The 13,729-nt window shown below is 43.3% G+C and overlaps 1 protein-coding gene across 1 annotated transcript in view; it reads left to right on the forward strand.

Moving 5' to 3' along the window:
• Positions 1–2,064: 2,064 nt before the first annotated feature.
• LOC109906171 (transcription factor Dp-2) overlaps positions 2,065–13,729 on the forward strand; it is a gene marked incomplete at its 5' end in the record, with an annotated part of 40,163 nt that continues 28,498 nt past the window's right edge. The window contains 1 exon segment of the mRNA XM_074933758.1: positions 2,065–2,138. Within this exon segment, the coding sequence (XP_074789859.1) occupies positions 2,065–2,138 (74 nt within the window).

A 13,729-nucleotide genomic window follows, 5' to 3' on the forward strand; every position in this document is an offset into this window, starting at 1 on the left:
CCTCCTGCGGGGATAGGGGCAGGGATTAAAAGATATAGGACAAAAACACACTTCACGACAACAGAGACACCACAACACTACATAAAGAGAGACCTAAGACAACAACATAGCATGGCAACAACACATGAAAACACAGCATGGTAGCAGCACAACATGGTTGCACCACAAAACATAGTGCAAACATTATTGGGCAAAGACAACACTGCAAAGGGCAAGAGACAACAATACTTCACGTGAAGCAGCCACAACTGTCAGTAAGTGTCCATGATTGAGTCTTTGACTCGTTCCAGTTGCTAGCTGCAGCAAACTGAAAAGAGGAGCGACCCAGGGATGTGTGTGCTTTGTGGACCTTTAACAGAATGTGACTGGCAGAACGTGTGTTGTATGTGGAGGATGATGGCTGCAGTAGGTCTCTCAGATAGGGGGGAGTGAGGCCTGAGAGGGTTTTATAAGCATCAACCAGTGGGTCTTGCGGCAGGTATACAGAGATGACCAGTTTACAAAGTTGTATAGAGTGCAGTGATGTGTCCTATAAGGAGCATTGGTGGCAAATCTGATGGCCGAATGGTAAAGAACATCTAGCCGCTCGAGAGAATCCTTACCTGCCGATCTATAAATTATATCACCATTATCTAGCATGGGTAGGATGGTCATCTGAATCAGGGTTAGCGAGGCAGTTAACCCACTATTCCTAGGCCGTCATTGAACTTTTTTTTGTTTGTTGTGGGCGGCACCACCCTTCTCTCCACTGTTGATCCTTTGAATGGAACGTGCCTCTCCTGCCCTTCTAGGCTCACCAACTGTCCGCTTCTTTACAGACACTCTCGCCACACTCGGAGAACGACGCCTGTAGAGAGCGACGCCTGTTTTAAGAACGATGCCTGCCGCGTGCATCCAGACTGGAAATTATACTGTAACGTCTGTGTTAATGACACCTAGCTAGGTAGGATGCATCCAAAATGGAACCATTCCATCGAGGCTAGAGCACTATTTTTGACCAAAGCTCTATGAAAGTAGATACTGATGCTGACTCGGGCAGGTCTCCATCCCTCTCTCCCTCTTTGCGACACGGAAATAAGCTACTATGGTTGGGCGGTATCAAGATGTTCATACCTTCCTACTGTTCCTGTACCATACCAAGGTATACGGTATTACTGGCAGTGCACACAAGGGGGTGCTACTGCTTTCCAAATTTAAAAAAAGGCTAGGAAATGTTTACCAATTACTAGCGAATTCCCATAGTGGATGCTAGCTAAATGCTAACATGCACAAGCAAACATAAACGAACTGCAACCAAGAAGCTTGATCTTGCAATATAGCTGCTAGCAAGTTAGCAACCCAAATGCATAGCTGGAGCCCTGAAAAGGAGAGAATGCATTTGGCCCATCTTAAATAGTTAAGCTTATAGTCATTTATAAGATATTTAGCTGACAAACAGTTGTGAAAGTGTAATATTTCAGGGAGCGTGCAATTGACATGCTGATTGCAGGGATGTCCACCAGAGCTGTTGCCAGAGAATGATTGGCTGGGCTCCCCAGTGGGTGGGTGGGCCTATGCCTTCCCAGGCCGACCCATGGTTGCGTGCCTGCCCATCATGTGAAATCCATTGATTAGGGCTGAATTAATTCATTTAAATTGACTGATTTCCTTTATATGAACTGTAAAATCCCTGTTGTCTTAATATTTTTGTTCAATATAGTTACAGTATTGAATTCACAACTAAATGTTTGCCAGCTAGATATCTTAACTTCCTCTAAAATGTAATGTCCCCATATTTGTCGACCCTATTAGATTTTTTTTATCTGCTGCAAAAGCAGGGTGTCTGCGGAAAGCTGAGAATCTTGGCTATTGATTTGTGTCTTCAACTTACTACCAAATATGGGCATAGGAATGTATAAGGGCAGGCCGAGCCAATGAACTCATTTTAAGATGGCTGCTACCTACTTTCTGGTTATCGTTGTGAAGCATAAACGAAAATAAACATGGAATACATTGATACACACCGAAAGCCGGGACTCCACAGATCATGAGGATATCTTATTTGTCTGCCTGTGACATACCTTTATTGATCACAAGCCCAGAGAGTCAAAATGTTTATTTTACACAACGTTTTCACCAAACAGCAAACATCTGACAAGGTAAGCTTCAATTTGGTATGTGTTGGAGCAATAGCTACATGGGGGGTATCAAATGAATCCTCAGGTTGGTAGGAACAAATCTAGCCTATTGTTATCTGATGATGTATGACTTAATGCCAATCAAAAATATGAAGTTGCCTGCTTACGCGCTTTAAGCATCCATTACACAGGGGATTGGCTACTATGGCACCTTGACAGTCTTGTTGCCAATGAGAAACTTTCCAGGGATATGCAATTGACCTGGGTGGGACAAAGCAAGGCCTATAACCTTTTATGCATAATGCAAACTATTGCTAACTGATTTAGAGATTGGAAACGTCCCGTGACCACACCTAACACCACTCATTAAAACAAGTTTTTAGGTCAGGTTTTTGCTTGTCAGAATCATGTAATTACACATGAATAGCTGTTACTTTTGGGTATATCTATTTAGGCAGAAAACTTAACCTCTTAAATGTAATGGCAAAATCTAGGTAACGGTCTAAAATGCACTAAATGCTCTGCAGTTGTTCATTTGGTTTGTTAACATTGTAGCTACTAAATCAAATACATTTTTATTGGTCGCGTACACATACAGTATTTTGCAGATGTTATAGCAGGTTCCTAGCTCCAAAAGTGGAGTTTGTACCACAATCTGAACGTATCTGCTTTGCTAAGCCTCTGATTGAGAATAATCTTCTCAGGGCGTTTATGAAACAGGAAGCGCTTAGTGATTCAATTACTTCTATGTGTACAGCTCTTGTGCACATGCACATCACCGCCCACCTTATGCTAATGGCGTGTCTTCCTCTGTTGCGGGTGAGACCACCTCCCATGGGCCGAAAAAAACATCCACGCCTACGTAGGTGAAAGGTGTTGCAACCTGTAGCTGCTCAGCTGGCAGTTCTGCCATATGCTGGTGTTCTGTCTTCCCATGGACCTTCTTGCATGTGACACACTTGAAGAGATACATCTCTTAGCTCCACCCAACCAGAGTCCATCTGCTCGGATGGCACCCTCTGTGCAATATTTTCCTTGATGCTTCACGGCCTCATGGTGGTGACGCACAAGCAAGGTTGCCATGCTCTCTTGTGCAGGCTGAGAGAAGGTCAGAGCTATGTGGATTAAGCGTGCTACTGCCCTTATGAGACTGTTCTTGGAGAAACGCTTAAAGCGTTTGGAGCTTAACAGATTCTTGGGGACTTGAGTGACATGAGTAGTGTAGTGGAAATTTCCTGTATTTACCAAATCATGAGAGCAAACCACACACAAGTCAGAGTTATCATAAAGTCCATCTTTAATTATATGAGCTCCATCACAACCCTGTGACTCTCAGATCAATTCAGTGTGTGTAAATGAATTCTCTGAGAGTCCTTACAAAACAGTTCTTAGTATCATTTATAGCCAAGACACACCCATCTCAACTCACATGACGAATAACAGATCTTAGGAACATTACAAAGGAAGACTTTACTTGAAAGAGGAGTATCCCATAGCCAGACAGCATTAGCTATAAATTATCGTTCAGCTTTGTCTCCTAAACTATGTTCTTATCTCGCTCTTGGTACCACTCAGGACCATAAATGTGTAGGTGCGAGGTATTTGGTGCTCCTGTAAGTCTTGAAGTGAATCTCTCCATTTGTTCAACTTCTCTTCCATGTCTGTGGGAAGGGGTGAATCCCAATCTTCCGCTCGCATAGAGAGCTCTCTGAGGAGTAGCCTGCCTTGTATGGTGACAGTGGCTAGGAAGCCAAGTGGATCATATAGGGTATTGACCGTAGAGAGCACTCCCCTGAATGTGAATGGCTTCTTGTCGTCTACGGCTTGGAATGTGAATGTGTCTGCCGTAATGTTCCAAGACACTCCTAGCTTCTTAGGGATTAAATCCTGTTAACATCCGGTGAAATGGCAGAGCACCAAATTCAAATTCAATTATAAATATTTAACTTTCATACAATCACAAGTGTAATGCACCAAATTAAAGCTTTACTTCTTGTTAATCCATCCACCATGTCAGATTTCAAAAACGCTTTACGGCGAAAGCCGTAAAACAGTGTTAGGAACTTCAAGGTGTTTTCAATTCAAATCTACTAATAATATGCATATCCCAGCTTCTAGGCCTGAGTAGCAGGCAGTTTTACTTTGGGCACGCTTTTCATCCGGATGTGAAAATACCGCCCCCTAGCCTAGAGAGGCTAGACTACGCTGTAGGGGGAGATCATCAGTGAAGAGGTTTAGAGCCTTAATGTCCTTGGCCCGGTCGTCGGGGGAAACGCATCCATCCCCATAGGACTGTTGGAGGCAATTTTGTGTAGTCTGAGGTTGGATAGCGCAATCATTTCTTGTACTTGACTGAGGACACTGATGGCCTCTGTTTCGATAGTGAATGACTCCAGTGCATCATCGACAAAGAACTCATGTTCAACTAACCTTCTCATATCATGGCCAAAGTCATCCTTTTCTTCCTTGGCAGCCCTCCTTAGGCTGTTTATGGTGAAGGCAGGTGATGGGCTATTGCCGAAGACGTGGACATGCGTTCTGTAGTCCACAATGTCACTGCTGGGGTCATTGTTGCGATACCACAGGAGGCGGAGAAAGTCTCTGTGATCCTCTCTTGCCACGAAGCAGTGGAACATGTGCTGGATTTCAGCAGTGATGGCCACAGGTTCTTTCCTTAACCTCATGAGTACCCCCAGCAGGCTGTTGTTGAGATCAGGGCCTGTGAGGAGTACATCATTGAGGGAGATTCCTTCAAATGGTGCACTTGAGTCAAACACCACACGGATCTGGTCTGGCTTTTTAGGGTGATAGACTACAAACGAAGGGAGGTACCAGCATTCTTGGCCTTCCTGAAGTCTTGGTGCTACCTCTGCATGTTCATTGATTAGTATTTTCTGCATGAACTCTAGGAAGTGCTCCTTCATCTGAGGCCACTTTGCTAGAGTACGACGGAGTGAGGTGAGACGACTGTAAGCGTCCCTATTGTTAGGCAGTTCGTCTGGGAGTCTGGAAGGGCAAGGGTGCGACCCAGCTGTTAGAGCTGTCTTGGCAGACCTTGTTGTCCATGATCTGAAGGAATATCGTGTCGTCGATCAAAGGTGCAAGTTTGTGATCGCTAGTGTCACACACCGGCTCAAAGTTTGTTTTGTGGTGGATAATTACGCACTGTAACCCGCTGGCAAGGAAATAAACCACCCAGCACACTGGCAGATTCCCCCAAGCCATGGATGTGCCCCTGAGACAACTGCTCAATCCACAGACACCACACAAAAATAACAAACAAAATAACCATGCCCAATGTATTCCAAAATTAAACAAACACGCTAAGCCTAACAGGGGAAAAAGGCTATAGCTCTGGGTAGCAAGTTTTACTACCCTATCTAAATTTCCCACTGAGGTACACAGCCAATTGTACTCACCTCCTCAGACCGATGTCCCAACAGCGAGTTGAGCAAGAGTGTCCAGGCTGGGCAGGGGCCTGGAAACTAACCAATGTACTCTCTTCAACGCAGCACACAACTATCCACCACAGTGGCAAGTTTACCAAACAAAGGCAACCAATACTGGGCCTACCAAACTCAAAAACTGCAAACAAAGCACCTACAGGATTTAACATTAACTCCAAGTTTTCTCCCAAACACAACACACATACTCCCAAATGACACTAGTATTAGTCCTTCATAATGCAACAAAGCGCTACACGCCAAAATGTCTAGGAACCAACCTTATTATCCCAGACGAGCCCCTACTTGTCACGAACCGGCTCAAAGTTCGTAACAAAAGGGAGACAACATGGAGACAAGAAATAAATAAATATATTTATTAAATAAGTAAGTAAACAATTAACAATGGTGTGTGTAATCAGTAGTGTAAGTGAGTGTTTGCATGCATAAATGTGCCCAAGCAAACAAAATACCACAAAAATCTATAAAGGTGTCTGTATGGAGAGTGTCTTGGAGCGTGCTCTCGCGCTCATTCCTTCTCCACATACCTCGGTGCACTTGGAAATTATCTCCTGATTAGCCGGTCCTTCTTCCTCCCCACCATGCTCTGAAGAGGAAGGGGATGAGCTTAACTTCCATGGAGCTGGGCCGGGATGGAGTGCCAGCTGCTTTCGCATCCGTTGCATTTCATCGTTACCTTACAGTTCTTGGAAAGATGGTTTGTGGAAGAGCAGCACTGAAAACACAGTTCTCTTTTGAGGAACTGTTTGCGGTCTTCCAGGGATTTCTCTCTGAAACCTCGACACTTCTTTAATGGATGAGGCTTGTTGTAGATGGGGCAGTGCTTATTCAAATCCACTGATTTCTTCTGATCCCTGTGTTCTCAGTTGAAGACACTTGTGTTTTGTGGACAGATAGTCTTCCCATGTCTGTCTTGCTTGTCTCTTCTGACGGGTGCCACCTGAGAGGAGAAGTTGAAGCTGGGGTCTGTCCTGACTTTGGCTTCTCTACGGATGAAGTTGGCAAACACCCAGAATGGAGGGAAGGTGAAGTTGTTTTCTAGCTTGAATTTTGACCTGTATGATTGTCCACTTTTCTAGCAGGCCATATGGGAGCTTCTCTACGCTGGGCTCACACCTCTGGATTTGTCCAGGTATGATAGGCCAGGTAGGTAGCCATCTTGCTTTGCAGCTTCGAGCCACAATAGTAGATATCCAAGGTCATGGAGTCACTGGGGTTCTTTATTTGTCACCTTGGGGAAGTTCTCCAACTTGGAAAAGAGAGCCCTTTCAATGGCTTCGGGTGAGCTGTAGCTTTCCTCATGTCTCTCCCAGAGCATCATCTGCGCAGCTGGCGGATGTCTGACATGGATTGCCTTTATCCTGCGTGCCTGCTCAGAAGACTCTGCGTTAAGCCATTTGATAGCAGGTCAAGCTCTTCTCCTAGCTCTGATGTGGTATTACGGAAGGAGGCTTTCCAAGCCCAATAGTTCTCAGGTTTAACCCTCTAGTGACCAACTGGCTGCGGGCAAGGTTCCTGGGTAGGTGGTGGGGGTTTACGCCATGGTCACCTTGAGTAGAGGCTCTGCAGGGGTTCCCATGGGAACAAGTAGGAAACTGCTGGGGACTTTCTTCTTTTATCCCGCCATTCCTCTGGTTGTTGGTCTTACTCGGGCTGGCGAGGGTCGTATGACCTGGTGTAGGTTGTTCGTCTGTGTGTGTTTGGTTGGTGGCACAGTGAATGTTACCTGATGTAACTGTGTCGGCAGAGTCACATGGTTCTTCATCCCTCACTCTATTGAAGTGCTGACTTGAACTAAGGCTAGCGTGGTCTATCACATAGTCCAAGATGCGCTGAAGGCGTTTCTGACGTGGGACTGGGGATGAGAACCTGCCGGCCAAACCAAGATCTGCTTCGTGTAGAGCGGCCTCCAGTATTTCTGCCTCAGCTAGAGCAGCATCTTTCTCTTTTTCTTCCTGCAGGGCATCCAAGGTAGCTTCGAGGTGGGCCTTCTCAACCTTAATGTCTATCTCTCTCTTCGCATAAGCTGCTCTGGCTTGGGCTGCTTTTGCTTTGGCTCTCGCTTTGGCGATGACTATACTAGCCCTTGAACTGGCTGACGACCTCGAACTGACTGATTTGTAGGAGCGAGAACTTGACTGTGCATGAAATGTTCCATGTTTCTCTTTAATGTTTTCATCCTGCTGCGTAACATTTTCCTTACTACTTTCTGCCATGATAATGTGAGGTAAGTGTGGCACGTAGGGTGAAGACTTAAGATGGCAATGTCGTGATGGCTTGCTCTGTGCCGAGACGACAGCCCATTAACTCTTTAATCCTTGTTGATCCAGGTTTCTCTCTTATGGGTAGCTGTTCCTGTCTTTTCACTATACTGGACTCGCTAAATGTACAGCAGCCCATATCCAGCTATCCAGTTACCTAAACACTCATTCAAATAACTCTGTGGGAAGCAGGGTGCCGTTTTGGAAGTTTACTTGAATCACAGTGTGAAACTGCAACAAACACAAAAGCACATGTTTTCAGTTACAGTAGTATAGAGGACAGAATGTCTTCCACAATAACTGCATTAAATGTATAAAATAGAGCCAAATATAAAATAAAGTTACTAGAACGCAACTGCATGCTTGATATTACTCAGCTAATTATGTGATTAACATTTATCTTGTGTTAATAAGCAAATGTACTTACAGACATTGCGTCATACAAAGCTTATAAAGTAGTATGTTGAAGGATTGTAACAACTCAGTCAAACTTGCACATCTTACACATTGCTTCACTTCTGAAACTGCTTCCTGTCACATGACACAAGCAGGTAAATTCTACACTGCTGAACTTAAACTGCCACTAGGGGGTGCTAAACAACTAACAGGTCCAGAACAAATAGACTGACGAGTTTCAGAAGAAAGTTCTTTGTTTCTGTCCATTTTGAGCCTGTAATCAAACCCACAAATGCTGATGCTCCAGATACTCAACAAGTCTAAAGAAGACACGTTTTACTGCTTCTTTCAGCCGTGCTAACATAATTGCAAAAGGGTTTTGTAATGATCAAATAGCTTTTTAAAATGACAAACTTGGATTAGTTTACACAACGTGCCATTGGAACACAGGAGTGGTGGTTGCTGATAATGGGCCTCTGTACACCTATGTAGATATTCCATTAAAAAATCAGCCATTTCCAGCTACAATAGTCATTTACAACATTAACAATGTCTACACTGTATTTCTGATCAATTTGATGTTATTTTAATGGACAAAAAATGTGCAGTCTACATCAGGCTATTGAGTTGCAGGCACACCTTAACTTCTGCTTTTAGTGGTTCAACCTGATTTACTATACTATCACAGGCAAGCAGGTGTGTCTCACTTACACCAGGGGCCACATGGTGGCAGCCTAACAAAAGGCTGTGCACTGTGGGGATGTGAAATATTCTGCATATAGGCCTGAAGTTCTGCATATCTGGCCAGTAGTTGAGCACTATATTGGAAGTAGTGTGGCATTTGAAACACAGCTTTTGTGTTTCAGTGAGTGATTCACTCAGACACGCACACACTCTCCAGGGTTGAGGGGGGAGGGGGAAATGTCCAATAAGAATGCTGAATTAAAAATGTAAGACAATTTGCAACAAAAAGCAAAAAGGAACATTTATTTTTGGACGTCTAGGTGGTCCCTCCCTCTCTCGGTTTTGGTCCATTTTGGTGCCTAAAACTGTTTGCCTCTTGTACACTCATGGTTATTAACACAAGTCAGATCAAATAAAATTGTATTCGTCATATGCTTCATTAACAACAGGTGTAGACTAACAGTGAAATTCTTACTTATGGGCCATTCGCAACAATGCAGAGAAAGATAATAGAAAAGTAATCACACGTAATAATAAATACAGAATGAGTAATGAAAGATTGGCTATATACACACGGGGTACCAGTACCGAGTCGATATGCAGGGGTATGAGGTAATTGAGGTAGATATGTACATATATCTAGGAGTAAAGTGACTAGGCAACAGGATAGATAATAAACTGTAGCAACAGCGTGTGTGATATGTCTACTATTTAGCAGCCTTATGGCTTGGGTGTATTTTATGTTTTACATAACTAGGCAAGTCAGTTAAGAACAAATTCTTATTTTACAGTTAAGAACTAATTCTAGACCGGCCAAACCAGGACGATGCTGGGACAATCGTGCGCCGCCCTATGGGACTGTTCAGGCTCCTGTTGGTTCCAGACTTGATGCATCAGTACCGCTTGCTATGCGGTAGCAGAGCGAACAGTCTATGACTTTGGTGGCTGGAGTTGTTAGGGCCTTCCTCTGTCAGCGGCTGGTATAGAGGTCCTGGATGGCAGGGAGCTCGGCCCCAGTGATGTAATGGGCTGTGCCCACTACCCTGTGTAGCGCCTTGAGTTCGCATGCCAAGCAGTTGCCATATCAAGTGGTGATTCAGCGAGTAAAGAGGCTCTCAATGGTGCAGCTGTATAACTTTTTGAGGACTTGAGGGCCGATGCTAAATCTTTTCAGCCTCCTGAGGGGGAAGAGGCGTTGTCGTGCCCTCTTCACGACTGTGTTGTGAACCATGGTAGATCCTTAGGGATGAGGACACAGATGTAATTAAAGTCTCGACCTGCTCCAATACAGCCCCGTCAATGTGAATGGGGGTGTGCTTGGCCCTCCATTTCCTGTAGTCCACAATCAGCTCCGTTATCTTGCTGACGTTGAGAGAGAGGTTGTTGCCCTTGCAACACACTACAAGGTCTCTGACCAGTGTTTTATTCGAGACCGATTCAAGACCAGAGAAGACCAGAGAACCAGTCTGAGTCAAGACCAAGACCGGGAGGGGGACTAGCGGTCAGAGACAGAGTAGAGACCAGAAAAATGCAAGTCCAATTCAAGATCATGATTTTAATTTAGTCAAATCACCACTATAATAAGAGTTCAAAATGTCCAGTATTTCTGTGTTCATATTTCAGAACATATAGATTCTTTAGACATTCAGAATAGTGGAAAAATGCATGTTGAGGGAAAATAGAGGCACGATCATTACTACAAATTATTACTAACCCAAACACAGTGGGGAACAATGGGTCTTCTACACCTTCAAAAAATGCCTAAGGATTTATATAATAATGTGTCACGCGGGACTAGGTGTGTGTGCAGGAACAGAGAGAGGTGTGTGTGCAGACACAGAGAGAGAGAGTAACGGAGTAAAGTGCTTTACTATATTGCACCAAGCCCAACACAATACAGGACACTATACCAGACAACCCAAAACCACAGGGTGTCCAGTATAGAAAATAAAATACACCACGACCTAATATCTATACACGTAACAAAAGACAATCCCGCACAAAACAAGGGCGGGTCAAACTACTACATATAGGGAAGCTAATTAAACCAAAATACACACAGGTGAAACTAATAAGACAAAACCAACAGACAAACGAAAAAGGGATCGGTAGCGGCTAGTAGGACGGTGACGACGACCGCCGAGCACCGCCCGAACAGGCAGGGGAGCCAACTTCGACGGAAGTCGTGATATAATGATAACTATATTATTATTTTAAATGATGTTCTGATTTAATCTATTCCGTTTTTTTGGAAAGGAAAGGGTTAACACTGGTCTCTGGGGAAATAAATCTAGCTAGCTAAATCAGCCATTGGCTAGGCCATCAGAAGCTAGATAAAGGCATCTACTATTCAACTGTATTAGGGCAACATTTTGGAGTGACAGTGGAATCACATTATGATTTATTGTGGGTGGGACTGTTTCTACAGAAACGTATGGAAATTTCTGCCTTCTTGAAGGCCAACAGGCCACTGCGCAATTGCGAGCAGTAGTTTTCCCACGTCTAGCTAGCTAGCTTTTGTTGTCGGCTAGTTTGCAGCGGCTGCAGCAGGTGTTGTCAAAGAGGGTGTTGTTGCTAATTTGTTACCGTCTCCCTTTTCAAGAATAACTTTCAACAAGAAGTTAAGTTTCAAATGATCATCATCTGGTGAGTGGAACAGTTTTTTTTTATTGCAGCTCGCTTGCTGCTGTTAGCCATCTCTGTGAAAATAACTTGTGTGGAAAATTGTTGCATTGAAAGTGGAACTGACAGCATTTTAGCAACATGACAACTTAAAATCTGTACCTTTTGTGACTAGGGGGCAGTATTTTCATTTTTGGAAAAAAAACGTTCCCGTAATAAACAAGATATTTTGTCAGGACAAGATGCTAGAATATGCATATAATTGGGATAGGATAGAAAACACTAAAGTTACCATTCCTATTGGGATAGGATAGAAAACACTAAAGTTACCAAAACTGTAAAAATATTGTCTGTGAGTATAACAGAACTGATGTTGCAGGCGAAAGCTTGAGAAAAATCCAATCCAGGAGTGCCTCATGTTTTGAAAGCGCTGCGTTTTAATGTGTCCCTATTGAGCAGTGAATGGGCTATCAACCAGATTACTCTTTCTACATATTCCCGAAGGTGTCTACAGCATTGTGACGTAGTTTTACGCATTTATGTTGAAGAATACCCGTAGGCGGATACATTGCGCAAGTGGTCACCTGATGCTCCCAGAGAGATTCTCGCGTAAAATACAGAGGTAGCCATTACTCCAATCGGTCCTACTGAAAAACAAATTGTCCTGATGGATATATTATCGAATAGATATTTGAAAAACACATTGAGGATGGATTATAAACAACGTTTGCCATGTTTCTGTCGATATTATGGAGCTAATTTGGAATATTTTTCGCCGTTTCCGTGACTGCAATTTCCAGGCGATTTCTCAGACAAACGTGAAGAACAAACGGAGCTATTTCACCTACAAAAATAATATTTTGGGAAAAAGGAACATTTGCTATCTAACTGGGAGTCTCGTGAGTGAAAACATCCGAAGCTCATCAAAGGTAAACAATTTAATTTGATTGCTTTTCTGATTTCCGTGACCAAGTTACCTGCTGCTAGCTGGACAAAATGCAATGCTAGGCTATCGATAAACTGCTTGTCTAGCTTTGGCTGTAAAGCATATTTTGAAAATCTGAGATGACAGGGTGATTAACAACGGGCTAAGCTGTGTGTAGGAATATTTTCTAGTAATATTTATGTCCGTTGCATTATGCTAATTAGTGTCAGATGATGACAACGGTCCCATTCACGGGATGGGGTGTCATTAGAGGTTAATGTACACCCCCAGGAAGAATATGACACAAAAAAATAACACATCTGAAAAGCAACCACTTAGATATGGTCATTTTCACATGACATAGAATGTTTGTAAGGCATTTGTGAAAATTCAATAGCGATATAGAGTGGGAAATGGACCATGTTTTTGGATAATTAATACACAAAGCATTAAGTAAAACCAAATAAAAATATCTGTCTTGTCCAGGACTGGAGTCTACACAGACCGGTCCACTATAGCCAATAGCCAATCAGAGCTACAGTAGGCCTTTGTACAAACAAGTCATTTGCCACACGGGCCTGCCATCATTCACATTGAGCCGTAATGTGTATTTACAGGCAGTTGCAACAGCTGACTTTACATCATTAGTGCACATTCGCTGAAAAGCAACAAAATACAACTGAATGGATTTCTGCAAATATGTAAACACCACAGGAGTCCTCATACATTTGGGAACTTTACAGTCCTATTGATAAAACAATCATGAAAAGGTAGGCTCTCTTTCCCTCAGTTATGCACATCAACAACAACTAATGCTAGCCAGAGCCTGATGAGCTAAAATCTAATGAATTATGATTTTTTTGAAAATAACATTTTAAACCCTCAAACTTTTTTTTAGCTAGTTGGCTGTCAAAATTGCAATGATAAACAATGGGTAATTGTAGCCTCCTCATCCTTCTGTAGCTTGCCTGCCAATGCATGCTTGTCCCAACCAAGCACCCATGCTAACTGGCTAAAGTTGGCTAGCTTGCTAGCTAGCTACTTCCAGACATAAATGAAAGAACTCTGACCATTTTACTCAACATAGCAGAGCTGGTTAAACTGTTTACAAATGATCTAGAACGTTCTTGACTAACTTGCTTTTTTTTTTTTTTTAACTACGTTTACTGACACCAGTCATATTCAGTGGGTGTTGCGTGTTCATAAATTAATCAGTTCTGCGCTCTGGCACACTCAGACGAGAGTGCTCTGAAATCGGAG

Source organism: Oncorhynchus kisutch, linkage group LG15, assembly GCF_002021735.2.
Source record: "Oncorhynchus kisutch isolate 150728-3 linkage group LG15, Okis_V2, whole genome shotgun sequence".
Taxonomy (NCBI): domain Eukaryota; kingdom Metazoa; phylum Chordata; class Actinopteri; order Salmoniformes; family Salmonidae; genus Oncorhynchus; species Oncorhynchus kisutch.